The 27,412-nt window shown below is 41.0% G+C and overlaps 1 protein-coding gene across 1 annotated transcript; it reads left to right on the top strand.

Annotated features, from left to right (window-relative positions):
* Positions 1-365: 365 nt before the first annotated feature.
* Positions 366-27,237, top strand: LOC117161772 (uncharacterized). Its single transcript, XM_076626886.1, has 3 exons — positions 366-587; positions 20,276-20,389; positions 26,251-27,237. Exons 1-3 carry the CDS (start codon positions 366-368, stop codon positions 27,235-27,237), a joined length of 1,323 nt encoding a protein of 440 aa, XP_076483001.1.
* The last annotated feature ends 175 nt before the right edge of the window (positions 27,238-27,412 follow it).

A 27,412-nucleotide genomic window follows, 5' to 3' on the forward strand; every position in this document is an offset into this window, starting at 1 on the left:
GCTGGTCGACGGCGAAGGTCGAAGCCATCGAACGGAGACCGTTACAGTGCTACAGGTGCCTTGGGATAGGACACACGGGGAAGACCTGCACCGCCAAGGAGGACAAGGGGCACCTGTGCTTCAGATGCGGCGAACCGGAGCACCAGGCGACAGCATGCACTACTGCGAGCCCGAAATGCCTGCTCTGCGAGGCGCTTGGAGCACCGTCGGTGCACAGGATGGGGGGACCGGCCTGCGCCCCCTCGAAGAAAGGCTGCAAGAGGCAGCGCGAAAGGCTCCCCGTCGCAAAGCGACCCTAAGAGCGCGAACAAGGAGGTAGGCACGGAGGAAGCCACAAACAAGGAAAGAACACCAAAGAACTGAGAATGCGCATCCTCCAGACTAACCTGGGAAGGTCAAGGCGAGCACAATACCTGCTCCACCAAACCATCCGGGAGAGCACGGTCGCCCTAGCGGTGGTGGCGGAACCATACAGAGTTCTGGATGCCCCGGAGTGGGTCGGAGACACGGACGGAATGGTTGCCGTCACCTGGACATCAACGCCCGGGGCGTTCGCCCACGGAGCCCCTGCTGGAACGCGGCAACGGGTACGCCGCGGTCGAGTGGGCAGGGATGATGGTGGTGGGGGTGTACGTGTCACCTAACAGCGGACGGGCAGCGTTCGAAGAATTCCTAGACGGAGTTGGCGACTGCGTCAGGCGACGACTCCCCCGACAAGTGCTCGTCCTGGGAGACTTCAACGCACACTCCACGGAATGGGGGAACGCCAGGACCAACGCGAGCGGCCGCATGCTATCAAACTGGGCCGCGGGACTTGGACTTCTGTTAGTGAACAGGGGCTCGACCAGTACCTGCGTGACGTGCAGAGGGAGCTCCATTGTTGACATAACATGGGCCTCCCCCGAGGCATTCAGGCGGATCTCAGGCTGCAGAGTGGCCGAAGGGGTCGAGACGCTGTCGGACCACCTCTACATATTCATGGAGGTGGACGCACCTGGACCTGGAATGCCGACGACAAACGACGGGCGCGGCCCGCCGAGGGGGAGACACGCGCGCCCACCACCTAGATGGAAAATAAAGGAGAGGAATGAAGATCTACTCCGGGCGGCTGCTATAGCAACAGCTTGGAGCTGGGAGGCCTCAACAACGACGACCGAAGCAGACGTGGAAGAGGAGGCCGAGAACCTCCGCCAAGCCATGACAGCAATCTGCGACGCATCCATGCCACGAGCCACACCGGGCACGGTGCGAAGCAGAGCAGTTTACTGGTGGAACCCCGACATCGCGGAACTGAGGACGAGATGTGTCCGGGCTCGAAGACAGTACCTAAGGGCCCGCCGCTGGCGACGACGCGACGAAGAAGAAGTCTCCTTGCGCTACCGGACGTACCGCGCGCTACGGCGCTCGCTACAAAGGGAAATTAAAAAAGCGAAGGACCGTGCCTGGTCCGAACTGGTCGAAACAGTCGAGTCGGACCCATGGGGGAGGCCATACAGGACGGTGACACAGAAACTACGCGCGAAGGACCCCCTGACTACGGCGGAAATGGAACCTGCGCTGCTGACGCGGATCACCGGAACGCTCTTTCCCCCACAAGAAAACAGAGCGGCGGAACGGCCACGGGAAACGACACGACCGCTGGAATGGTGGGACGACTGGGAAGTCACGGAGGAGGAGATATGTGAGGCAACCAGAAGAATGTCCGCCCGCAACGTGGCACCGGGCCCGGACGGAATCCCTGGCCGGATCTGGGGGGAAGTGATGGGGGTCACGGCTCCCAGACTCCGGCACCTCTTCACAAGATGCCTGAGGGAGGGAGTCTACCCCCGGGCGTGGCGGACGGCGAGGCTGGTCCTGCTCCATAAAGAGGGCCGACCGACGACCTCGCCGTCAGCGTACCGGCCGATATGCCTACTGGACGAGGTCGGCAAACTACTCGAGAGGGTAGTCGCCGCCCGGTTGGAACGACACATAGCGGGCCAAGTGCCAGGTTTGCACGAAAGCCAGTACGGCTTCCGGAAGGGGCGCTCGAGGATTGACGCGGTCAGACGCGTACGAGCGATTGCGGAGGACATGGTCTCCCGGAAAGGCGTGGCGCTGGCGGTTTCCCTGGACATCGTCAATGCGTTCAACACCATGCCATGGGACAGGATAGTGACGGCCCTGGAGCACTTCGAGGTTCCCAGCTACCTCGTCCGATTGATACGAGCCTACTTCGACGACAGGTGGGTGTGTTACACCAGTAAGGAAGGAGAGGAAAAGCGATCCGTTGAGCGTGGCGTCCCGCAGGGCTCGGTGCTGGGCCCCATACTATGGAACGTTGCGTACGACGAGGTACTACGATGCCCGCTACCCCCAGGCGCGGCCATAGTATGCTATGCGGACGACACCCTAATCCTGGTCGAGGGTCGTGGCTGGCACGAGACGCTGCGCATTGGCGGAATCGCAACGGCCTGTGCGACCCGTGCCGTGAACGAACTGGGCCTGTGAGTCTCCCCTGCGAAGTGGGAGGCCACCTGGTTCTTTGACAGGAAGAGGCGAGGGACTCCACCGCCCGGCCTATGCATAAACATGGCAGGTAAAACCGTCCGGGTGGGATCACAGATGAAGTATCTGGGACTCACCATCGACAGCCAGTGGACGTTCGAGCCACACTTCGACTCACTGATCCCGAAGGTGTCAGCGGCTGCCAATGCCCTGTGCGGCCTACTACCGAACATCGGCGGGGCCGGAGACGCGGTGCGCCGACTTTACGAGGGCGTCGTTCGGTCACGAGTGATGTATGTGGGGGCCCCAGTATGGGCGGACGACCTGATGGCAAGCCGTCGCAGCATTCTGCTCCTGAGAAGACTGCACAGAATGACCGCCATCAGAATCATTAGGGGATACCGGACGGTGTCGCACGCGTCGGCGTCCACCCTAGCCGCGTCCCCCCCGTGGGAGCTGCGGGCGCTGGCGCTCAAAAAGAGATACACCCGCCGGAGAGAATGGCACCCGGGAGGAGACCCCACCGAGCAGGCGGCTTCAAACGACACAGGAACCGCCGAAGAGGACACATGGAACCTGTGGCGATCCCAACTGATCAACGGGAGAAGCGAACACCGAGGCGCGGATGCGGTCCTACCAAACTGGGAGGCATGGAGGAGCCGCCACGGCCTCCCACTCACATTCAGGATGACACAAGTACTCACCGGACACGGCGTGTTCTGCGAGTTCCTGAAGAGAAAACGGCGAGATACGACAGACATCTGCCACCACTGCGGAGAGGGCAGGGACACAGCGCAGCACACCCTGGAGCTCTGTCCGGCGTGGGAGCTGCTCCGCTACACCCTGCGGCACGCCGTAGGAGAAACGTTGACCCCCTCAGCGATTGTGGAAGCGATGTTGAGAGGGTCACAGGAATACGAGACCGTCCGCCTCTTCTGCGAGCGAGTTATGCTCGCGAAGGAGCGAGCGGAAAGGGAGAGAAAGAAAAACTCTCAACCCTGCAGGATAAGACGATGGAGAAGGATGGCAGTCAGACGACCCAGAGCCGCCCCGCCTCCACCCCAACGGACTACGACCAGAAGAAGTGACAGCACTAGGGGCAACGACATCCCCCTAACGCCTACTCAATAGCCGGCTCGAACTAGAGAACGCGTGAAGTGGGTGCAACTGAAGTTAATTCATAAGAGAATCCAGGAGCATCCCTGTCATACGCGTCGGGTGGTCATCGTGGAGTTTTAGTCGGTAAGAGTCCGACACTACTCTGCTGTTACGTAATTACTGCAACAGCGGAGTGTCCATGAGGATTTCTCCACGTAAAAAAAAAAAAAAAAAAAATTTGTATGTGAGTTACTCTGGCTTATCAATATGCCCTGTTCAAAGTTGGCCATGCTGAGTACTGTCACAGGCGTCTATCTTCCTTAATAAGAGCTGTACGGGATCGAATAATGAGACTACCAATATGTGTACTCGTTAGTGTATTTAAAACAGATCTTGTCGCAAAACGATATCTATACAGACGTTTAGTCACAGTTTATACTGAATCGTTTGTGATCACGTTCGTTTAGTCATAATCGTCAGAAGGAGGTCAAAAGATACAAATTCGTCTTGTCTTACGGATACATGTAGCGGCGCCATTGTTTTGCCCGGAGCTTATAATTCCTTACAATACCTCTTGATATTCCGAAGCAAAACAACAACATGGTTTGAAGCAAATTCTAACTCTTTTGGCGCTACAGAGCTTTTTAAGGCATGGATAAATTGAATGCATCTTTGTTGAGTCTAGATGATCCAGAATGGCGAACTACCGCAAGTAGAGCAACTAATCGAAATACTAGACATGCACATATACGTAATATGTTTAACATGGATAGGAAATTGTTTTGAAATTTAACAATCATTGCAATAATTACATCGGTTCGGAAGTCGTGTTACTAGATACTTATTGTAATATCGTAAAGTAATTCGAATTAGAAATCAGTTGAAAATAGAAAAACCGTGTACGTCGTGTTTCTGTGGTTCGTTTACATTTAAGAGTGCCTACGTGACTAAAGGCACGTAGTTGGTAGTTCTTACATAGGAATGAGGGAAACAATAGACAACGTTAGAAGAAGGACGGTTTCGCTACGCAAGGCGAGTCGAAAAGTGTGCGTGTTGCGAGAATCAGAGCTAATTGAGTCGTCGAAGAGTAGAGTAGTTAGAGGCATCGAATCGTCGAAGACTAGAGTTGTGAGAATTGATAGAGTTGTTAGAGAGAGAGTGTCTGTGTGTTAGATTCGTTGTGACGAGAGCGGTCAAATAACTGTAAAGTTATTTGATATAGATACGAGTATTGCATTTAGTTTCCGTTAAATAAATATCGTTTCCTGTCCAATTTATATATGTATATTCAATTTAATATTAATAAGTTGCAAGTAATCGGGAAAAAATTTCTATCCTTATTTTCCGATATTACATTATTTTCACAGATTTCAATTCATTTATCCATTGATTGATATTAGGACAAATGAGGAACTTCGCATCTTATTACATTAACAAATAAAATGTATTGTTCCTGATAAATGGTATGCAGAATAGTATTGGAAATAAAAGACTGGTTTATATTACAGTTCAAGTGACTGATAGTAGGAAAGCAGTGATGGAAAGTGAGGCAACGTATTATAAAATTGAATCCCTAATTATAGCACGTAGATAGTATTTTGAGTGTGGACGGAGGACAAAATTATGCACATTCCTTTTTCAATACCAAGGAAGAACATCATCGATGAGTCAGTTGTCAAAACACGATGGAAATTGCTCGTTGTTAATTGAGCAAGTTTGATATAATTACACAAGCTAAAGATTTAACTTGAAATTTGTTTGAAGAAATTTATTTTTGCTTATACCTGATGTCAAGCGCGGTATTAAGTATCATGCTTTTATAACTATTGTTTTAAATATTTTTGTGTTGAAATATTGTCGTTTGGGTATCTGTTTTGTACTGGAGGAGTACCCGAAAAAATTACACTCGCCGTGTACAGCTAAACAACTACAGACAGTTGATTCTATTCCTGGAACGCGTTGGATACGTGTTTACATGGTACGTTGATTGGAATGACTTAGAGGTGGGATACTGGGAGTGTGAGTAATTATGTTTCAGCCAGGATTGGATAGAGAACGCGTTTAATCGACGTTTAAAGATCCGCTTAAAATACACATGCTCTGGTAGTTTCTAATTGGATCGTTATACATGTCGTATACTTTCTGCTAAATCCGTTTTTGGGAGAAATTAAGATGAAAAAGGTCATATTTTTATCTCGTAATGTAATGTAAATTTCGATGATTTGGCTGCATTGGTTGATTTTATGTATCAGGGTGAAGTAAATGTGGTTCGGGAACAATTGGCTAGTTTTTTAACAACTGCTGAACTGCTTGCTGTTCAGGGCCTTGCCGATGGTATAGGAAAAGATAATGATAGTATAGTAGAGGTATGTTTTTCAAAATCGTTAAATATGATTAGATATTTTCTGCTTAAATTAAAATAATACACTTGTATCACGTCAAACTGTGTTTCGGGATGACATTTTTATATCAACGTTATTGTTTTTGTATTCGTAATGACGCAATTTTATTTGATACTAGTGCTTCAAAAAAATATTTAAAAGTCAATAGATCTTGTTCATATATTTGATTTGAATGTAATTTAATATATTATTTTTATAAGATTTATGTTCCATATACAAATACATTTATTTAGTTACTATTCTCTACTTATTTCATACGAATTTCATAGTCTACAGCCTACTTTATCTATTCTGTGTGTAACGTAAAATCATTGGAATAATTATTTTTGCATCAAGATTAATGTACGTGCCAAATAATACGTGCAGTACACCTTCATACGCTATTGATTATTTCCTGTAACTCAAGAATTTTAATATAATGTACAAAATATATAAAATTTAGCACTAAAATTGTCGCACATATATTTAAAAATTAATTGGAGTGAAGTATTTTTCAAAAATTCTTAGAATGTAAGGCCAACGTAAGATTTTACACGGAACTAGTTTCCATTTTCGCGCGTAAGACTACGTCATAAAGACAGGGGAGGGGGTATAGAAAGCGGACTTCAGACGCGCAGCGTAGACTTCCCTTAGTCATCTTACGACTGTGCTGTGAGGAGGGTGTTTTGCTCGGTGGTTTCAAATCCTTTGTGTGAAGTTGTGTGAATCTACATCAAACACGAGTTGGATACAGGTTGGTACACTTTTTACTTATTCAATAATTAGGTGAAATAGTTGAGAAAGCATGGCGAGGACAAAAAAGGGACTTTCAAAAACAAACGCCAACAAGCCAGAAACAGAACGGTTACTAACATGGAATGACGAAGTTCGCCGCAAAAGATCAAAGTGTCGCCGAATGCGCAGACGCGATTTACGGATTGAAGCAATGCTGACGTGCGCTCTTTCCAAAGCTAAAAATGATTTACGCATCCGGCGATTATCAGCAGCTTCAAAATGGCAGAAATTTAAAAAACAATGCTTGAAGAAGAAGGTAAATTATACAAATTATGAACTCTACAATGGTGAGGACACGGAAAATCCGGGATCGTCTCAACAGAATCCCCGGGAGGAGCCATCGTGTCCTGAAGTGGGCAGTTTAGACGATGTCGTGTCTAAGTTGGCAGAAATAAAAGTAACGTTACGACGCTGAAGTAGCGGGAAAAATGCAAGCGATCAGGTTTGGAAGACCTAACTGTGACAAGAGGATTTCTCGCATCGTTTTATCTACCAAATGCGTAGAGATTTCAACAACTAAATGGAATCTCGAGCGATTACGGAGCACCGTGTATTACGTCGGTGCTGCAAGAATAGAAATCGCATTACTATCTTGATGTATATATGGATATTTTTTGTTTGCAGTCTCACCGTACGAGATGGCATTGGGACAAGCGGAGGGAGTTGGTGTTTGCAGCGATGCTGAAGCGTACTGCACGCTCGAGGACCCCATGTTCTCCAGTCTCTGCGCCTTTCATTGGTTTGGTTTATATATTATATTATATGTATTGGTTTGGAAATATACGTAATAATGAGCGTTCGAGGTATGTTCGAAGAGTGTTTGATCCGATATTTTTTATTTTCAGAAATATATACTTTGTATGCTTTATAGTTTGAAGAAAATTTGTATAGTACATTTTAGCTTGTAGATTTAGTAGTATCGTTTCTAATATTCGCTCCATTATACTGTACGTCAAGATTTTGTATATTTGCTTAATGTTGATTAACAGTTTTGTAGACTTTAAGAAATGAAATGAAATTAATAAAATTTGGAAAATGTTTACAGTTTTTCTGCAATCTTCTAGTTCATATTAATGGCAAAAATGCTTTTCTGCCCCGCATACTACACATAACGAAATTCTGTCGCAGGCAAGAGACCCGTACATGTACCCAGGCTGTTGGCCGTCATCGGCAACATTATTTGGCCTGTCTCTGTATGAGATAAGGAACGAGGAGAGAGGATTGGTACGGCATAAAGAAGGGGGAAAATGTCTTTCTTTTTAGAAAATCGTGCATGAAGTTTTCTGGCTGATGAATGGGTTGCACCATGATCAAGTTGTACATAAACGTCTCATCACTCCGCGCTTCCGTATCTTGAACATCCAAGCATCAACTAATTCGAAAATCGTTTGACACGCGATACTCATAGGCTTATTGTGACGAACTACAGCAAATTGTAGCAAATCTTATTTGGTGGGCTCTAATACATTTTGTACGTTATCTGTGCTAATGTGTCTTCTCATGTCCCGAAAAGTGTTTTCATAGCTTGTACCACCAGGTTGTATGCGAGTTGTCGAAGCACACAAGACAAGACTCCACTGAATATCAATAAGGAGAGACTGCGCTAGGGGTAATGGCCCCCCCTAACGCCAATTCAATATTCAGGAAATATTAGGACTGGCTAGAACTAGAGAACGCGTGAAGGGGGTGCAACTGAAGTTAATTCATAAGAGAATCCTGGAGCATCCCTGTCATACGCGTCGGGTGGTCATCGTGGAGTTTTAGTCGGTAAGAGTCCGACACTACTCTGCTGTTACGCAATTACTGCAACAGCGGAGTGTCCATGAGGATATCTCCACGTAAAAAAAAAAAAAAATTTGTATGTGAGTTACTCTGGCTTATCAATATGCCCTGTTCAAAGTTGGCCATGCTGAATACTGTCACAGGCGTCTATCTTCCTTAATAAGAGCTGTACGGGATCGAATAATGAGACTACCAATATGTGTACTCGTTAGTGTATTTAAAACAGATCTTGTCGCAAAACGATATCTATACAGACGTTTAGTCACAGTTTATACTGAATCGTTTGCGATCACGTTCGTTTAGTCATAATCGTCAGAAGGAGGTCAAAAGATACAAATTCGTCTTGTCTTACGGATACATGTAGCGGCGCCATTGTTTTGCCCAGAGCATATAATTCCTTACAATACCTCTTGATATTCCGAAGCAAAACAACAACATGGTTTGAAACAAATTCTAACTCTTTTGACGCTACAGAGCTTTTTAATTCATGGATAAATTGAATGCATCTTTGTTGAGTCTAGATGATCCAGAATGGCGAACTACCGCAAGTAGAGCAACTCATCGAAATATTAGACATGCACATATACGTAATATGTTTAACATGGATAGGAAATTGTTTTGAAATTTAACAATCATTGCAATAATTACATCGGTTCGAAAGTCGTGTTACTATATACTTATTGTAATATCGTAAAGTAATTCGAATTAGAAATCAGTTGAAAATAGAAAAACCGTGTACGTCGTGTTTCTGTGGTTCGTTTACATTTAAGAGTGCCTACGTGACTAAAGGCACGTAGTTGGTTGTTCTTACATAGGAATGAGGAAAACAATAGACAACGTTAGAAGAAGGACGGTTTCGCTACGCAAGGCGAGTCGAAAAGTGTACGTGTTGCGAGAATCAGAGCTAATTGAGTCGTCGAAGAGTAGAGTAGTTAGAGGTATCGAATCGTCGAAGAGTAGAGTTGTGAGAATTGATAGAGTTGTTAGAGAGAGAGAGAGAGAGTGTGTGTGTGTTAGATTCGTTGTGACGAGAGTGGTCAAATAACTGTAAAGTTATTTGATATAGATACGAGTATTGCATTTAGTTTCCGTTAAATAAATATCGTTTCCTGTCCAATTTATATATGTATATTCAATTTAATATTAATAAGTTGCAAGTAATCGGGAAAAATTTCTATCCTTATTTTCCGATATTACATTATTTTCACAGATTTCAATTCACTTATCCATTGATTGATATTAGGACAAATGAGGAACTTCGCATCTTATTAGATTAATAAATAAAATGTATTGTTCCTGATAAATGGTATGCAGAATAGTATTGGAAATAAAAGACTGGTTTATATTACAGTTCAAATGATTGATAGTAGGAAAGCAGTGATGGAAAGTGAGGCAACGTATTATAAAATTGAATCCCTAATTATAGCATGTAGATAGTATTTTGAGTGTGGACGGAGGACAAAATTATGCACATTCCTTTTTCAATTCCAAGGAAAAACATCATCGATGCGTCAGTTGTCAAAACACGATGGAAATTGCTCGTTGTTAATTGAGCAAGTTTGATATAATTACACAAGCTAAAGATTTAACTTGAAATTTGTTTGAAGAAATTTATTTTTGCTTATACCTGATGTCCAGCGCGGTATTAAGTATCATGCTTTTATAACTATTGTTTTAAATATTTTTGTGTTGAAATATTGTCGTTTGGGTGTCTGTTTTGTACTGGAGGAGTACCCGAAAAAATTATACTCGTCGTGTACAGCTAAACAACTACAGACAGTTGATTCTATTCCTGGAACGCGTTGGATTCGTGCTTACATGGTACGTTGATTGGAATGACTTAGAGGTGGGATACTGGGAGTGTGAGTAATTATGTTTCAGCCAGGATTGGATAGAGAACGCGTTTAATCGACGTTTAAAGATCCGCTTAAAATACACATGCTCTGGTAGTTTCTAATTGGATCGTTATAGATGTCGTATCCTTTCTGCTAAATACGTTTTTGGGAGACATTAAGATGAAAAACGTCATATTTTTATCTCGTAATGTGATGTAAATTTCGATGATTTGGCTGCATTGGTTGATTTTATGTATCAGGGTGAAGTAAATGTGGTTCGGGAACAATTGGCTAGTTTTTTAACAACTGCTGAACTGCTTGCTGTTCAGGGCCTTGCCGATGGTATAGGAAAAGATAATGATAGTTTAGTAGAGGTATGTTTTTCAAAATTGTTAAATACGATTAGATATTTTCTGCTTAAATTAAAATAATACACTTGTATCACGTCAAACTGTGTTTAGGGATGACATTTTTATATCAACGTTATTGTTTTTGTATTCGTAATGACGCAATTTTATTTGATACTAGTGCTTCAAGAAAATAATTAAAAGTCAATAGATCTTGTTCATATATTTGATTTGAATGTAATTTAATATATTATTTTTACAAGATTTATGTTCCATATACATATACATTTATTTAGTTACTATTCTCTGCTTATTTCATACGAATTTCATAGTCTACAGCCTACTTTATCTATTATGTGTGTAACTTAAAATCATTGGAATAATTATTTTTGCATCAACATTAACGTACGTGCCAAATAATACGTGCAGTACACCTTCATACGCTATTGATTATTTCCTGTAACTCAAGAATTTTAATATAATGTACAAAATATATAAAATTTAGCACTAAAATTGTCGCACATATATTTAAAAATTAATTGGAGTGAAGTATTTTTCAAAAATTCTTAGAATGTAAGGCCAACGTAAGATTTTACACGGAACTAGTTTCCATTTTCGCGCGTAAGACTACGTCATAAAGACAGGGGAGGGGGTATAGAAAGCGGACTTCAGACGCGCAGCGTAGACTTCCCTTAGTCATCTTACGACTGTGCTGTGAGGAGGGTGTTTTGCTCGGTGGTTTCAAATCCTTTGTGTGCAGTTGTGTGAATCTCTTCTGTTTTGTTCTACAACAAACACGAGCCGGATACAGGTTGGTATACATTTTACTTACTCAATAATTGGGTGAAATAGTTGAGAAAGCATGGCGAGGACAAAGAAGGGACTTTCAAAAACAAACGCCAACAAGCCAGAAACAGAACGGTTACTAACATGGATTGACGAAGTTCGCCGCAAAAGATCAAAGTGTCGCCGAATGCGCAGACGCGATTTACGGATTGAAGCAATGCTGACGTGCGCTCTTTCCAAAGCTAAAAATGATTTACGCATCCGGCGATTATCAGCAGCTTCAAAATGGCAGAAATTTAAATATCAATGCTTGAAGAAGAAGGTAAATTATACAAATTATGAACTCTACAATGGTGAGGACACGGAAAATCCGGGATCGTCTCAACAGAATCCCCGGAAGGTGCCATCGTGTCCTGAAGTGGGCAGTTTAGACGATGTCGTGTCTAAGTTGGCAAAAATAAAAGTAACGTTACAACGCTGAAGTACCGGGAATAATGCAAGCGATCAGGTTTGGAAGACCTAACTGTGACAAGAGGATTTCTCGCAACGTTTTATCTACCAAATGCGTAGAGATTTCAACAACTAAATGGAATCTCGAGCGATTACGGAGCACCGTGTATTACGTAGGTGCTGCAAGAATAGAAATCGCATTACTATCTTGATGAATATATGGATATTTTTTGTTTGCAGTCTCACCGTACGAGATGGCATTGGGACAAGCGGAGGGAGTTGGTGTTTGCAGCGATGCTGAAGCGTACTGCACGCTCGAGGACCCCATGTTCTCCAGTCTCTGCGCCTTTCATTGGTTTGGTTTATATATTATATTATATGTATTGGTTTGGTAATATACGTAATAATGAGCGTTCGAGGTATGTTCGAAGAGTGTTTGATCCGATATTTTTTATTTTCAGAAATATATACTTTGTATGTTTTATAGTTTGAAGAAAATTTGTATAGTACATTTTAGCTTGTAGATTTAGTAGTATCGTTTCTAATATTCGCTCCATTATACTGTACGTCAAGATTTTGTATATTTGCTTAATGTTGATTAACAGTTTTGTAGACTTTAAGAAATGAAATGAAATTAATAAAATTTGGAAAATGTTTACAGTTTTTCTGCAATCTTCTAGTTCATATTAATGGCAAAAATGCTTTTCTGCCCCGCATACTACACATAACGAAATTCTGTCGCAGGCAAGAGACCCGTACATGTACCCAGGCTGTTGGCCGTCATCGGCAACATTATTTGGCCTGTCTCTGTATGAGATAAGGAACGAGGAGAGAGGATTGGTACGGCATAAAGAAGGGGGAAAATGTCTTTCTTTTTAGAAAATCGTGCATGAAGTTTTCTGGCTGATGAATGGGTTGCACCATGATCAAGTTGTACATAAACGTCTCATCACTCCGCGCTTCCGTATCTTGAACATCCAAGCATCAACTAATTCGAAAATCGTTTGACACGCGATACTCATAGGCTTATTGTGACGAACTACAGCAAATTGTAGCAAATCTTATTTGGTGGGCTCTAATACATTTTGTACGTTATCTGTGCTAATGTGTCTTCTCATGTCCCGAAAAGTGTTTTCATAGCTTGTACCACCAGGTTGTATGCGAGTTGTCGAAGCACACAAGACAAGACTCCACTGAATATCAATAAGGAGAGACTGCGCTAGGGGTAATGGCCCCCCCTAACGCCAATTCAATATTCAGGAAATATTAGGACTGGCTAGAACTAGAGAACGCGTGAAGGGGGTGCAACTGAAGTTAATTCATAAGAGAATCCTGGAGCATCCCTGTCATACGCGTCGGGTGGTCATCGTGGAGTTTTAGTCGGTAAGAGTCCGACACTACTCTGCTGTTACGCAATTACTGCAACAGCGGAGTGTCCATGAGGATATCTCCACGTAAAAAAAAAAAAAAAAATTTGTATGTGAGTTACTCTGGCTTATCAATATGCCCTGTTCAAAGTTGGCCATGCTGAATACTGTCACAGGCGTCTATCTTCCTTAATAAGAGCTGTACGGGATCGAATAATGAGACTACCAATATGTGTACTCGTTAGTGTATTTAAAACAGATCTTGTCGCAAAACGATATCTATACAGACGTTTAGTCACAGTTTATACTGAATCGTTTGCGATCACGTTCGTTTAGTCATAATCGTCAGAAGGAGGTCAAAAGATACAAATTCGTCTTGTCTTACGGATACATGTAGCGGCGCCATTGTTTTGCCCAGAGCATATAATTCCTTACAATACCTCTTGATATTCCGAAGCAAAACAACAACATGGTTTGAAACAAATTCTAACTCTTTTGACGCTACGGAGCTTTTTAATTCATGGATAAATTGAATGCATCTTTGTTGAGTCTAGATGATCCAGAATGGCGAACTACCGCAAGTAGAGCAACTCATCGAAATATTAGACATGCACATATACGTAATATGTTTAACATGGATAGGAAATTGTTTTGAAATTTAACAATCATTGCAATAATTACATCGGTTCGAAAGTCGTGTTACTATATACTTATTGTAATATCGTAAAGTAATTCGAATTAGAAATCAGTTGAAAATAGAAAAACCGTGTACGTCGTGTTTCTGTGGTTCGTTTACATTTAAGAGTGCCTACGTGACTAAAGGCACGTAGTTGGTTGTTCTTACATAGGAATGAGGAAAACAATAGACAACGTTAGAAGAAGGACGGTTTCGCTACGCAAGGCGAGTCGAAAAGTGTACGTGTTGCGAGAATCAGAGCTAATTGAGTCGTCGAAGAGTAGAGTAGTTAGAGGTATCGAATCGTCGAAGAGTAGAGTTGTGAGAATTGATAGAGTTGTTAGAGAGAGAGAGAGAGTGTGTGTGTGTGTTAGATTCGTTGTGACGAGAGTGGTCAAATAACTGTAAAGTTATTTGATATAGATACGAGTATTGCATTTAGTTTCCGTTAAATAAATATCGTTTCCTGTCCAATTTATATATGTATATTCAATTTAATATTAATAAGTTGCAAGTAATCGGGAAAAATTTCTATCCTTATTTTCCGATATTACATTATTTTCACAGATTTCAATTCACTTATCCATTGATTGATATTAGGACAAATGAGGAACTTCGCATCTTATTAGATTAATAAATAAAATGTATTGTTCCTGATAAATGGTATGCAGAATAGTATTGGAAATAAAAGACTGGTTTATATTACAGTTCAAATGATTGATAGTAGGAAAGCAGTGATGGAAAGTGAGGCAACGTATTATAAAATTGAATCCCTAATTATAGCATGTAGATAGTATTTTGAGTGTGGACGGAGGACAAAATTATGCACATTCCTTTTTCAATTCCAAGGAAAAACATCATCGATGCGTCAGTTGTCAAAACACGATGGAAATTGCTCGTTGTTAATTGAGCAAGTTTGATATAATTACACAAGCTAAAGATTTAACTTGAAATTTGTTTGAAGAAATTTATTTTTGCTTATACCTGATGTCCAGCGCGGTATTAAGTATCATGCTTTTATAACTATTGTTTTAAATATTTTTGTGTTGAAATATTGTCGTTTGGGTGTCTGTTTTGTACTGGAGGAGTACCCGAAAAAATTATACTCGTCGTGTACAGCTAAACAACTACAGACAGTTGATTCTATTCCTGGAACGCGTTGGATTCGTGCTTACATGGTACGTTGATTGGAATGACTTAGAGGTGGGATACTGGGAGTGTGAGTAATTATGTTTCAGCCAGGATTGGATAGAGAACGCGTTTAATCGACGTTTAAAGATCCGCTTAAAATACACATGCTCTGGTAGTTTCTAATTGGATCGTTATAGATGTCGTATCCTTTCTGCTAAATACGTTTTTGGGAGACATTAAGATGAAAAACGTCATATTTTTATCTCGTAATGTGATGTAAATTTCGATGATTTGGCTGCATTGGTTGATTTTATGTATCAGGGTGAAGTAAATGTGGTTCGGGAACAATTGGCTAGTTTTTTAACAACTGCTGAACTGCTTGCTGTTCAGGGCCTTGCCGATGGTATAGGAAAAGATAATGATAGTTTAGTAGAGGTATGTTTTTCAAAATTGTTAAATACGATTAGATATTTTCTGCTTAAATTAAAATAATACACTTGTATCACGTCAAACTGTGTTTAGGGATGACATTTTTATATCAACGTTATTGTTTTTGTATTCGTAATGACGCAATTTTATTTGATACTAGTGCTTCAAAAAAATAATTAAAAGTCAATAGATCTTGTTCATATATTTGATTTGAATGTAATTTAATATATTATTTTTACAAGATTTATGTTCCATATACATATACATTTATTTAGTTACTATTCTCTGCTTATTTCATACGAATTTCATAGTCTGCAGCCTACTTTATCTATTATGTGTGTAACTTAAAATCATTGGAATAATTATTTTTGCATCAACATTAACGTACGTGCCAAATAATACGTGCAGTACACCTTCATACGCTATTGATTATTTCCTGTAACTCAAGAATTTTAATATAATGTACAAAATATATAAAATTTAGCACTAAAATTGTCGCACATATATTTAAAAATTAATTGGAGTGAAGTATTTTTCAAAAATTCTTAGAATGTAAGGCCAACGTAAGATTTTACACGGAACTAGTTTCCATTTTCGCGCGTAAGACTACGTCATAAAGACAGGGGAGGGGGTATAGAAAGCGGACTTCAGACGCGCAGCGTAGACTTCCCTTAGTCATCTTACGACTGTGCTGTGAGGAGGGTGTTTTGCTCGGTGGTTTCAAATCCTTTGTGTGCAGTTGTGTGAATCTCTTCTGTTTTGTTCTACAACAAACACGAGCCGGATACAGGTTGGTATACATTTTACTTACTCAATAATTGGGTGAAATAGTTGAGAAAGCATGGCGAGGACAAAGAAGGGACTTTCAAAAACAAACGCCAACAAGCCAGAAACAGAACGGTTACTAACATGGATTGACGAAGTTCGCCGCAAAAGATCAAAGTGTCGCCGAATGCGCAGACGCGATTTACGGATTGAAGCAATGCTGACGTGCGCTCTTTCCAAAGCTAAAAATGATTTACGCATCCGGCGATTATCAGCAGCTTCAAAATGGCAGAAATTTAAATATCAATGCTTGAAGAAGAAGGTAAATTATACAAATTATGAACTCTACAATGGTGAGGACACGGAAAATCCGGGATCGTCTCAACAGAATCCCCGGAAGGTGCCATCGTGTCCTGAAGTGGGCAGTTTAGACGATGTCGTGTCTAAGTTGGCAAAAATAAAAGTAACGTTACAACGCTGAAGTACCGGGAATAATGCAAGCGATCAGGTTTGGAAGACCTAACTGTGACAAGAGGATTTATCGCAACGTTTTATCTACCAAATGCGTAGAGATTTCAACAACTAAATGGAATCTCGAGCGATTACGGAGCACCGTGTATTACGTAGGTGCTGCAAGAATAGAAATCGCATTACTATCTTGATGAATATATGGATATTTTTTGTTTGCAGTCTCACCGTACGAGATGGCATTGGGACAAGCGGAGGGAGTTGGTGTTTGCAGCGATGCTGAAGCGTACTGCACGCTCGAGGACCCCATGTTCTCCAGTCTCCGCGCCTTTCATTGGTTTGGTTTATATATTATATTATATGTATTGGTTTGGTAATATACGTAATAATGAGCGTTCGAGGTATGTTCGAAGAGTGTTTGATCCGATATTTTTTATTTTCAGAAATATATACTTTGTATGTTTTATAGTTTGAAGAAAATTTGTATAGTACATTTTAGCTTGTAGATTTAGTAGTATCGTTTCTAATATTCGCTCCATTATACTGTACGTCAAGATTTTGTATATTTGCTTAATGTTGATTAACAGTTTTGTAGACTTTAAGAAATGAAATGAAATTAATAAAATTTGGAAAATGTTTACAGTTTTTCTGCAATCTTCTAGTTCATATTAATGGCAAAAATGCTTTTCTGCCCCGCATACTACACATAACGAAATTCTGTCGCAGGCAAGAGACCCGTACATGTACCCAGGCTGTTGGCCGTCATCGGCAACATTATTTGGCCTGTCTCTGTATGAGATAAGGAACGACGAGAGAGGATTGGTACGGCATAAAGAAGGGGGGAAATGTCTTTCTTTTTAGAAAATCGTGCATGAAGTTTTCTGGCTGATGAATGGGTTGCACCATGATCAAGTTGTACATAAACGTCTCATCACTCCGCGCTTCCGTATCTTGAACATCCAAGCATCAACTAATTCGAAAATCGTTTGACACGCGATTCTCATAGGCTTATTGTGACGAACTACAGCAAATTGTAGCAAATCTTATTTGGTGGGCTCTAATACCTTTTGTACGTTATCTGTGCTAATGTGTCTTCTCATGTCCCGAAAAGTGTTTTCATAGCTTGTACCACCAGGTTATATGCGAGTTGTCGAAGCACACAAGACAAGCCTCCACTGAATATCAATAAGGAGAGACTGCGCTAGGGGTAATGGCCCCCCCTAACGCCAATTCAATATTCAGGAAATATTAGGACTGGCTAGAACTAGAGAACGCGTGAAGGGGGTGCAACTGAAGTTAATTCATAAGAGAATCCTGGAGCATCCCTGTCATACGCGTCGGGTGGTCATCGTGGAGTTTTAGTCGGTAAGAGTGCGACACTACTCTGCTGTTACGCAATTACTGCAACAGCGGAGTGTCCATGAGGATTTCTCCACGTAAAAAAAAAAAAAAGAAAAAAAATTTGTATGTGAGTTACTCTGGCTTATCAATATGCCCTGTTCAAAGTTGGCCATGCTGAGTACTGTCACAGGCGTCTATCTTCCTTAATAAGAGCTGTACGGGATCGAATAATGAGACTACCAATATGTGTACTCGTTAGTGTATTTAAAACAGATCTTGTCGCAAAACGATATCTATGCAGACGTTTAGTCACAGTTTATACTGAATCGTTTGTGATCACGTTCGTTTAATCATAATCGTCAGAAGGAGGTCAAAAGATACAAATTCGTCTTGTCTTACGGATACATGTAGCGGCGCCATTGTTTTGCCCGGAGCTTATAATTCCTTACAATACCTCTTGATATTCCGAAGCAAAACAACAACATGGTTTGAAGCAAATTCTAACTCTTTTGGCGCTACAGAGCTTTTTAAGGCATGGATAAATTGAATGCATCTTTGTTGAGTCTAGATGATCCAGAATGGCGAACTACCGCAAGTAGAGCAACTAATCGAAATACTAGACATGCACATATACGTAATATGTTTAACATGGATAGGAAATTGTTTTGAAATTTAACAGTCATTGCAATAATTACATCGGTTCGGAAGTCGTGTTACTAGATACTTATTGTAATATCGTAAAGTAATTCGAATTAGAAATCAGTTGAAAATAGAAAAACCGTGTACGTCGTGTTTCTGTGGTTCGTTTACATTTAAGAGTGCCTACGTGACTAAAGGCACGTAGTTGGTAGTTCTTACATAGGAATGAGGGAAACAATAGACAACGTTAGAAGAAGGACGGTTTCGCTACGCAAGGCGAGTCGAAAAGTGTGCGTGTTGCGAGAATCAGAGCTAATTGAGTCGTCGAAGAGTAGAGTAGTTAGAGGTATCGAATCGTCGAAGAGTAGAGTTGTGAGAATTGATAGAGTTGTTAGAGAGAGAGAGTGTCTGTGTGTTAGATTCGTTGTGACGAGAGTGGTCAAATAACTGTAAAGTTATTTGATATAGATACGAGTATTGCATTTAGTTTCCTTTAAATAAATATCGTTTCCTGTCCAATTTATATATGTATATTCAATTTAATATTAATAAGTTGCAAGTAATCGGGAAAAAATTTCTATCCTTATTTTCCGATATTACATTATTTTCACAGATTTCAATTCATTTATCCATTGATTGATATTAGGACAAATGAGGAACTTCGCATCTTATTACATTAACAAATAAAATGTATTGTTCCTGATAAATGGGATGCAGAATAGTATTGGAAATAAAAGACTGGTTTATATTACAGTTCAAGTGACTGATAGTAGGAAAGCAGTGATGGAAAGTGAGGCAACGTATTATAAAATTGAATCCCCAATTATAGGATGTAGATAGTATTTTCAGTGTGGACGGAGGACAAAATTATGCACATTCCTTTTTCAATTCCAAGGAAAAACATCATCGATGAGTCAGTTGTCAAAACACGATGGAAATTGCTCCTTGTTAATTGAGCAAGTTTGATATAATTACACAAGCTAAAGATTTAACTTGAAATTTGTTTGAAGAAATTTATTTTTGCTTATACCTGATGTCAAGCGCGGTATTAAGTATCATGCTTTTATAACTATTGTTTTAAATATTTTTGTGTTGAAATATTGTCGTTTGGGTGTCTGTTTTGTACTGGAGGAGTACCCGAAATAATTATACTCGTCGTGTACAGCTAAACAGCTACAGGCAGTTGTTTGTATTCCTGGAACGCGTTGGATTCGTGTTCGTATGGTACGTTGATTGGAATGACTTAGAGGTGGGTTACTGGGGGTGTGAGTAATTATGTTTCAGCCAGGATTGGATAGAGAACACGTTTAATCGACGTTTAAAGATCCGCTTAAGATACACATGCTCTGGTAGTTTCTAATTGGATCGTAATAGATGTCGTATCCTTTCTGCTAAATACGTTTTTGGGAGACATTAAGATGAAAAAGGTCATATCTTTATCTCGTAATGCAATGTAAATTTCGATGACTTGGCTGCATTGGTTGATTTTATGTATCAGGGTGAAGTAAATGTGGTTCGGGAACAATTGGCTAGTTTTTTAACAACTGCTGAACTGCTTGCTGTTCAGGGCCTTGCCGATGGTATAGGAAAAGATAATGATAGTTTAGTAGAGGTATGTTTTTCAAAATTGTTAAATATGATTAGATATTTTCTGCTTAAATTAAAATAATACACTTGTATCACGTCAAACTGTGTTTCGGGATGACATTTTTATATCAACGTTATTGTTTTTGTATTCGTAATGACGCAATTTTATTTGATACTAGTGCTTCAAAAAAATAATTAAAAGTCAATAGATCTTGTTCATATATTTGATTTGAATGTAATTTAATATATTATTTTTACAAGATTTATGTTCCATATACATATACATTTATTTAGTTACTATTCTCTGCTTATTTCATACGAATTTCATAGTCTGCAGCCTACTTTATCTATTATGTGTGTAACTTAAAATCATTGGAATAATTATTTTTGCATCAACATTAATGTACGTGCCAAATAATACGTGCAGTACACCTTCATACGCTATTGATTATTTCCTGTAAATCAAGAATTTTAATATAATGTACAAAATATATAAAATTTAGCACTAAAATTGTCGCACATATATTTAAAAATTAATTGGAGTGAAGTATTTTTCAAAAATTCTTAGAATGTAAGGCCAACGTAAGATTTTACACGGAACTGGTTTCCATTTTCGCGCGTAAGACTACGTCATAAAGACAGGGGAGGGGGTATAGAAAGCGGACTTCAGACGCGCAGCGTAGACTTCCCTTAGTCATCTTACGACTGTGCTGTGAGGAGGGTGTTTTGCTCGGTGGTTTCAAATCCTTTGTGTGCAGTTGTGTGAATCTCTTCTGTTTTGTTCTACAACAAACACGAGCCGGATACAGGTTGGTATACATTTTACTTACTCAATAATTGGGTGAAATAGTTGAGAAAGCATGGCGAGGACAAAGAAGGGACTTTCAAAAACAAACGCCAACAAGCCAGAAACAGAACGGTTACTAACATGGATTGACGAAGTTCGCCGCAAAAGATCAAAGTGTCGCCGAATGCGCAGACGCGATTTACGGATTGAAGCAATGCTGACGTGCGCTCTTTCCAAAGCTAAAAATGATTTACGCATCCGGCGATTATCAGCAGCTTCAAAATGGCAGAAATTTAAATATCAATGCTTGAAGAAGAAGGTAAATTATACAAATTATGAACTCTACAATGGTGAGGACACGGAAAATCCGGGATCGTCTCAACAGAATCCCCGGGAGGAGCCATCGTGTCCTGAAGTGGGCAGTTTAGACGATGTCGTGTTTAAGTTGGCAGAAATAAAAGTAACGTTACAACGCTGAAGTAGCGGGAAAAATGCAAGCGATCAGGTTTGGAAGACCTAACTGTGACAAGAGGATTTCTCGCATCGTTTTATCTACCAAATGCGTAGAGATTTCAACAACTAAATGGAATCTCGAGCGATTACGGAGCAGCGTGTATTACGTCGGTGCTGCAAGAATAGAAATCGCATTACTATCTTGATGTATATATGGATATTTTTTGTTTGCAGTCTCACCGTACGAGATGGCATTGGGACAAGCGGAGGGAGTTGGTGTTTGCAGCGATGCTGAAGCGTACTGCACGCTCGAGGACCCCATGTTCTCCAGTCTCTGCGCCTTTCATTGGTTTGGTTTATATATTATATTATATGTATTGGTTTGGTAATATACGTAATAATGAGCGTTCGAGGTATGTTCGAAGAGTGTTTGATCCGATATTTTTTATTTTCAGAAATATATACTTTGTATGTTTTATAGTTTGAAGAAAATTTGTATAGTACATTTTAGCTTGTAGATTTAGAAGTATCGTTTCTAATATTCGCTCCATTATACTGTACGTCAAGATTTTGTATATTTGCTTAATGTTGATTAACAGTTTTGTAGACTTTAAGAAATGAAATGAAATTAATAAAATTTGGAAAATGTTTACAGTTTTTCTGCAATCTTCTAGTTCATATTAATGGCAAAAATGCTTTTCTGCCCCGCATACTACACATAACGAAATTCTGTCGCAGGCAAGAGAACCGTACATGTACCCAGGCTGTTGGCCGTCATCGGCAACATTATTTGGCCTGTCTCTGTATGAGATAAGGAACGACGAGAGAGGATTGGTACGGCATAAAGAAGGGGGAAAATGTCTTTCTTTTTAGAAAATCGTGCATGAAGTTTTCTGGCTGATGTATGGGTTGCACCATGATCAAGTTGTACATAAACGTCTCATCACTCCGCGCTTCCGTATCTTGAACATCCAAGCATCAACTAATTCGAAAATCGTTTGACACGCGATACTCATAGGCTTATTGTGACGAACTACAGCAAATTGTAGCAAATCTTATTTGGTGGGCTCTAATACCTTTTGTACGTTATCTGTGCTAATGTGTCTTCTCATGTCCCGAAAAGTGTTTTCATAGCTTGTACCACCAGGTTGTATGCGAGTTGTCGAAGCACACAAGACAAGCCTCCACTGAATATCAATAAGGAGAGACTTCGCTAGGGGTAATGGCCCCCCCTAACGCCAATTCAATATTCAGGAAATATTAGGACTGGCTAGAACTAGAGAACGCGTGAAGGGGGTGCAACTGAAGTTAATTCATAAGAGAATCCTGGAGCATCCCTGTCATACGCGTCGGGTGGTCATCGTGGAGTTTTAGTCGGTAAGAGTCCGACACTACTCTGCTGTTACGCAATTACTGCAACAGCGGAGTGTCCATGAGGATTTCTCCACGTAACAAAAAAAAAAAATTTGTATGTTAGTTACTCTGGCTTATTAATATGCCCTGTTCAAAGTTGGCCATGCTGAATACTGTCACAGGCGTCTATCTTCCTTAATAAGAGCTGTACGGGATCGAATAATGAGACTACCAATATGTGTACTCGTTAGTGTATTTAAAACAGATCTTGTCGCAAAGCGATATCTATACAGACGTTTAGTCACAGTTTATACTGAATCGTTTGCGATCACCTTCGTTTAGTCATAATCGTCAGAAGGATGTCAAAAGATACAAATTCGTCTTGTCTTACGGATACATGTAGCGGCGCCATTGTTTTGCCCGGAGCTTATAATTCCTTACAATACCTCTTGATATTCCGAAGCAAAACAACAACATGGTTTGAAGCAAATTCTAACTCTTTTGGCGCTACAGAGCTTTTTAAGGCATGGATAAATTGAATGCATCTTTGTTGAGTCTAGATGATCCAGAATGGCGAACTACCGCAAGTAGAGCAACTAATCGAAATACTAGACATGCACATATACGTAATATGTTTAACATGGATAGGAAATTGTTTTGAAATTTAACAGTCATTGCAATAATTACATCGGTTCGGAAGTCGTGTTACTAGATACTTATTGTAATATCGTAAAGTAATTCGAATTAGAAATCAGTTGAAAATAGAAAAACCGTGTACGTCGTGTTTCTGTGGTTCGTTTACATTTAAGAGTGCCTACGTGACTAAAGGCACGTAGTTGGTAGTTCTTACATAGGAATGAGGGAAACAATAGACAACGTTAGAAGAAGGACGGTTTCGCTACGCAAGGCGAGTCGAAAAGTGTGCGTGTTGCGAGAATCAGAGCTAATTGAGTCGTCGAAGAGTAGAGTAGTTAGAGGTATCGAATCGTCGAAGAGTAGAGTTGTGAGAATTGATAGAGTTGTTAGAGAGAGAGAGTGTCTGTGTGTTAGATTCGTTGTGACGAGAGTGGTCAAATAACTGTAAAGTTATTTGATATAGATACGAGTATTGCATTTAGTTTCCTTTAAATAAATATCGTTTCCTGTCCAATTTATATATGTATATTCAATTTAATATTAATAAGTTGCAAGTAATCGGGAAAAAATTTCTATCCTTATTTTCCGATATTACATTATTTTCACAGATTTCAATTCATTTATCCATTGATTGATATTAGGACAAATGAGGAACTTCGCATCTTATTACATTAACAAATAAAATGTATTGTTCCTGATAAATGGGATGCAGAATAGTATTGGAAATAAAAGACTGGTTTATATTACAGTTCAAGTGACTGATAGTAGGAAAGCAGTGATGGAAAGTGAGGCAACGTATTATAAAATTGAATCCCCAATTATAGGATGTAGATAGTATTTTCAGTGTGGACGGAGGACAAAATTATGCACATTCCTTTTTCAATTCCAAGGAAAAACATCATCGATGAGTCAGTTGTCAAAACACGATGGAAATTGCTCCTTGTTAATTGAGCAAGTTTGATATAATTACACAAGCTAAAGATTTAACTTGAAATTTGTTTGAAGAAATTTATTTTTGCTTATACCTGATGTCAAGCGCGGTATTAAGTATCATGCTTTTATAACTATTGTTTTAAATATTTTTGTGTTGAAATATTGTCGTTTGGGTGTCTGTTTTGTACTGGAGGAGTACCCGAAATAATTATACTCGTCGTGTACAGCTAAAAAGCTACAGGCAGTTGTTTGTATTCCTGGAACGCGTTGGATTCGTGTTCGTATGGTACGTTGATTGGAATGACTTAGAGGTGGGTTACTGGGGGTGCGAGTAATTATGTTTCAGCCAGGATTGGATAGAGAACGCATTTAATCGACGTTTAAAGATCCGCTTAAGATACACATGCTCTGGTAGTTTCTAATTGGATCGTTATAGATGTCGTATCCTTTCTGCTAAATACGTTTTTGGGAGACATTAAGTTCAAAAAGGTCATTTTTTTAAAGAGGAGGAGAGAGGTGGTATGCATTGGATAAAGGTAACAATTTTATATGAAGGATGTTACGCCACGAGGCTCACCACAGGCTGTATTTTCCAACCGTCGCTCGCGGTCCTACAACGTCGCAGGCAGACCATCTTATCTGCCCGCCGGATCATATACAATGTATCGACGAGAGCATAGTTGTCGCCAAGCAGCGAGCTCTAGAAACGTCGATTTTTGACCGTTACGTTTTTCACACAAGAAGAGGCATTCGTGATCATAGGCGCGAGCGGTGGCGTGACCCGTGCATAGTGGGGGTCGTCTTCCAAATGAGACAAAGGAATAATCGAAGGGCGATCAGTTCCTTCTGACGAGTCAAACGTGACACGTCGACAAATATGACGAGCAAACGAATTTATCGAGAGAGAACGCAAAGTCGAGTCAAATTTCTGTAATATAATAATCATATTATTGTTAAATATATTATTTTATGTTAACCTGTTAATACAGTGTTACAGTGTTATTTCTCGGCGTCGATTAACATAATCGTAGCGAGAATTTACGCCTCTCGCTGACGCGTTTTCCTAGCGACCGCGTCTCTCCGCGAACGGTCGTAACATTTGGTCCTTCGAGCCGGATACAGTGGCAAGTGAAAAGTGCACGCCAGTGACTTCCACTACCATACAGTACCACGTGAATCCAATACAAACAGCAGCAGAAGCGTTACCACTCCAGCGAAGTCAGTAGCGCCAGGGACCATCAGTTTTGAAGAGGCATAACCCTCTTGAAAACGCAAGAACGCAACCACGCAGCCTCACGCCAACAACTAGAGGGTTGACTTCAGTAAGAACACGTCTTACACATTAAACGAGACACACGCGGTGACGAGTAACATTTAAACTCGCAACCACAAGGTAAGCTCGTTCATTGCATTCTTCTTACAATCTGCTATACCAATGGAAAACACAGAGAAGGTTACCTCCTTGCATCGGAGACGAGGCTTTCAAATCGGTCGATTTACCTTTCTATCGAAACGACTCGATGATTACGAAAAATCTAGACAACCGAATAAGGCCCATTTAACGGCCTATACGACACTACTCGACGACACGTGGAAACAATATCGATTGTTACAAGAGGAATTAGAAGATTTAGGCGAGATAGACGACGCGCGCGTTTCCGAAGTAACCGACACATATTACAATCTGGTAATACGAATACACACTCTCATGGATGATACACCAGCATCGTCGTCGAAAACACAAGGCTGCGAGTCATCTAATGTCGCCAAGCCGACATCAATTAAACTGCCCTGAAATTCACCTGCCTACTTTCGACGGTACCATCGAAAATTGGCATTCATTTTACGACTCCTTCTTATCCACTATCGATCGAAGCGAGCGACTTACACCCGTGCAGAAATTCCACTACCCACGATCCTCTTTGACCGGAAAGGCCGCGCGAAGCATACAATCGTTAGATGTCACCGAGTTAAATTATTCGATCGCTATTGACGTTCTGAGGGAAAAATTCGACTGCCACCGTCAAGTCTGCATGCGCTACTGGGATTTGATTTTTGATTATCCGAAAATAACCAAAGAGACACCCGAAGCGATAGATGATTTTCTTGAGACGGTTAAGGTAAACCTCCAAGCGTTAGAAAAACTCGGTGAACCAGTTACCTCAAATGTCGCTCTTATAAAATTATTCACGTCGAAGCTACCCTCAGCCATCATTCGCAAATGGCAGCGCACATTGCCGGACAAGAAAATGCCGTCATATACGCATCTGGTAGACTTTCTGAAAACACGGACGAACGGCGACAGGACAAGCTCAGCATCAACCGTGATAAAAAGGGAGTCCGATCAACACAAACGTCAGCGACCGAACGCACCGCGAAGTTACGCATTCACAAGTACACATAATACGTTGGTGTGTCCGAATTGTCAAGGACAACACGAATTATGGAATTGTGATGTCTTCAAAGCGAAGTCGCCTAAAAAACGCCTTGAAATCGCCAAGAGGGCGTCTCTATGTACCAATTGCTTAGGTAAGGGACACGCTATTACTCATTGCTCCGCCGGTTCATGTCGCATCTGCAAGCAGCGACACCATACATACCTACATCAAGACCATGGTCATAGCAAATCACGACCACGTGTAAGCCGGTCATCGAGCGGTCGATCATCGAGCGATCGATCATCCAACGGTCGATCACCGACCCCGCGATAGTCACATCGTTCGAGACGCGCATCCACGTCTCCCCGATCGTCTCCCCGATCGTCTCCGCGAACATCTCCGAAACGTGAATCTCGGTTATCGCGAACGACGGCATCGGGATCAAATATATCGTCCAGTCCTAGACGACAAGGAAAACAATGACGTCATCAAACGACCTTGTGAGGGA

The sequence above is a fragment of the Bombus vancouverensis genome, unplaced genomic scaffold, assembly GCF_051014615.1.
Source record: "Bombus vancouverensis nearcticus unplaced genomic scaffold, iyBomVanc1_principal scaffold0035, whole genome shotgun sequence".
In the NCBI taxonomy this organism is placed as follows: domain Eukaryota; kingdom Metazoa; phylum Arthropoda; class Insecta; order Hymenoptera; family Apidae; genus Bombus; species Bombus vancouverensis.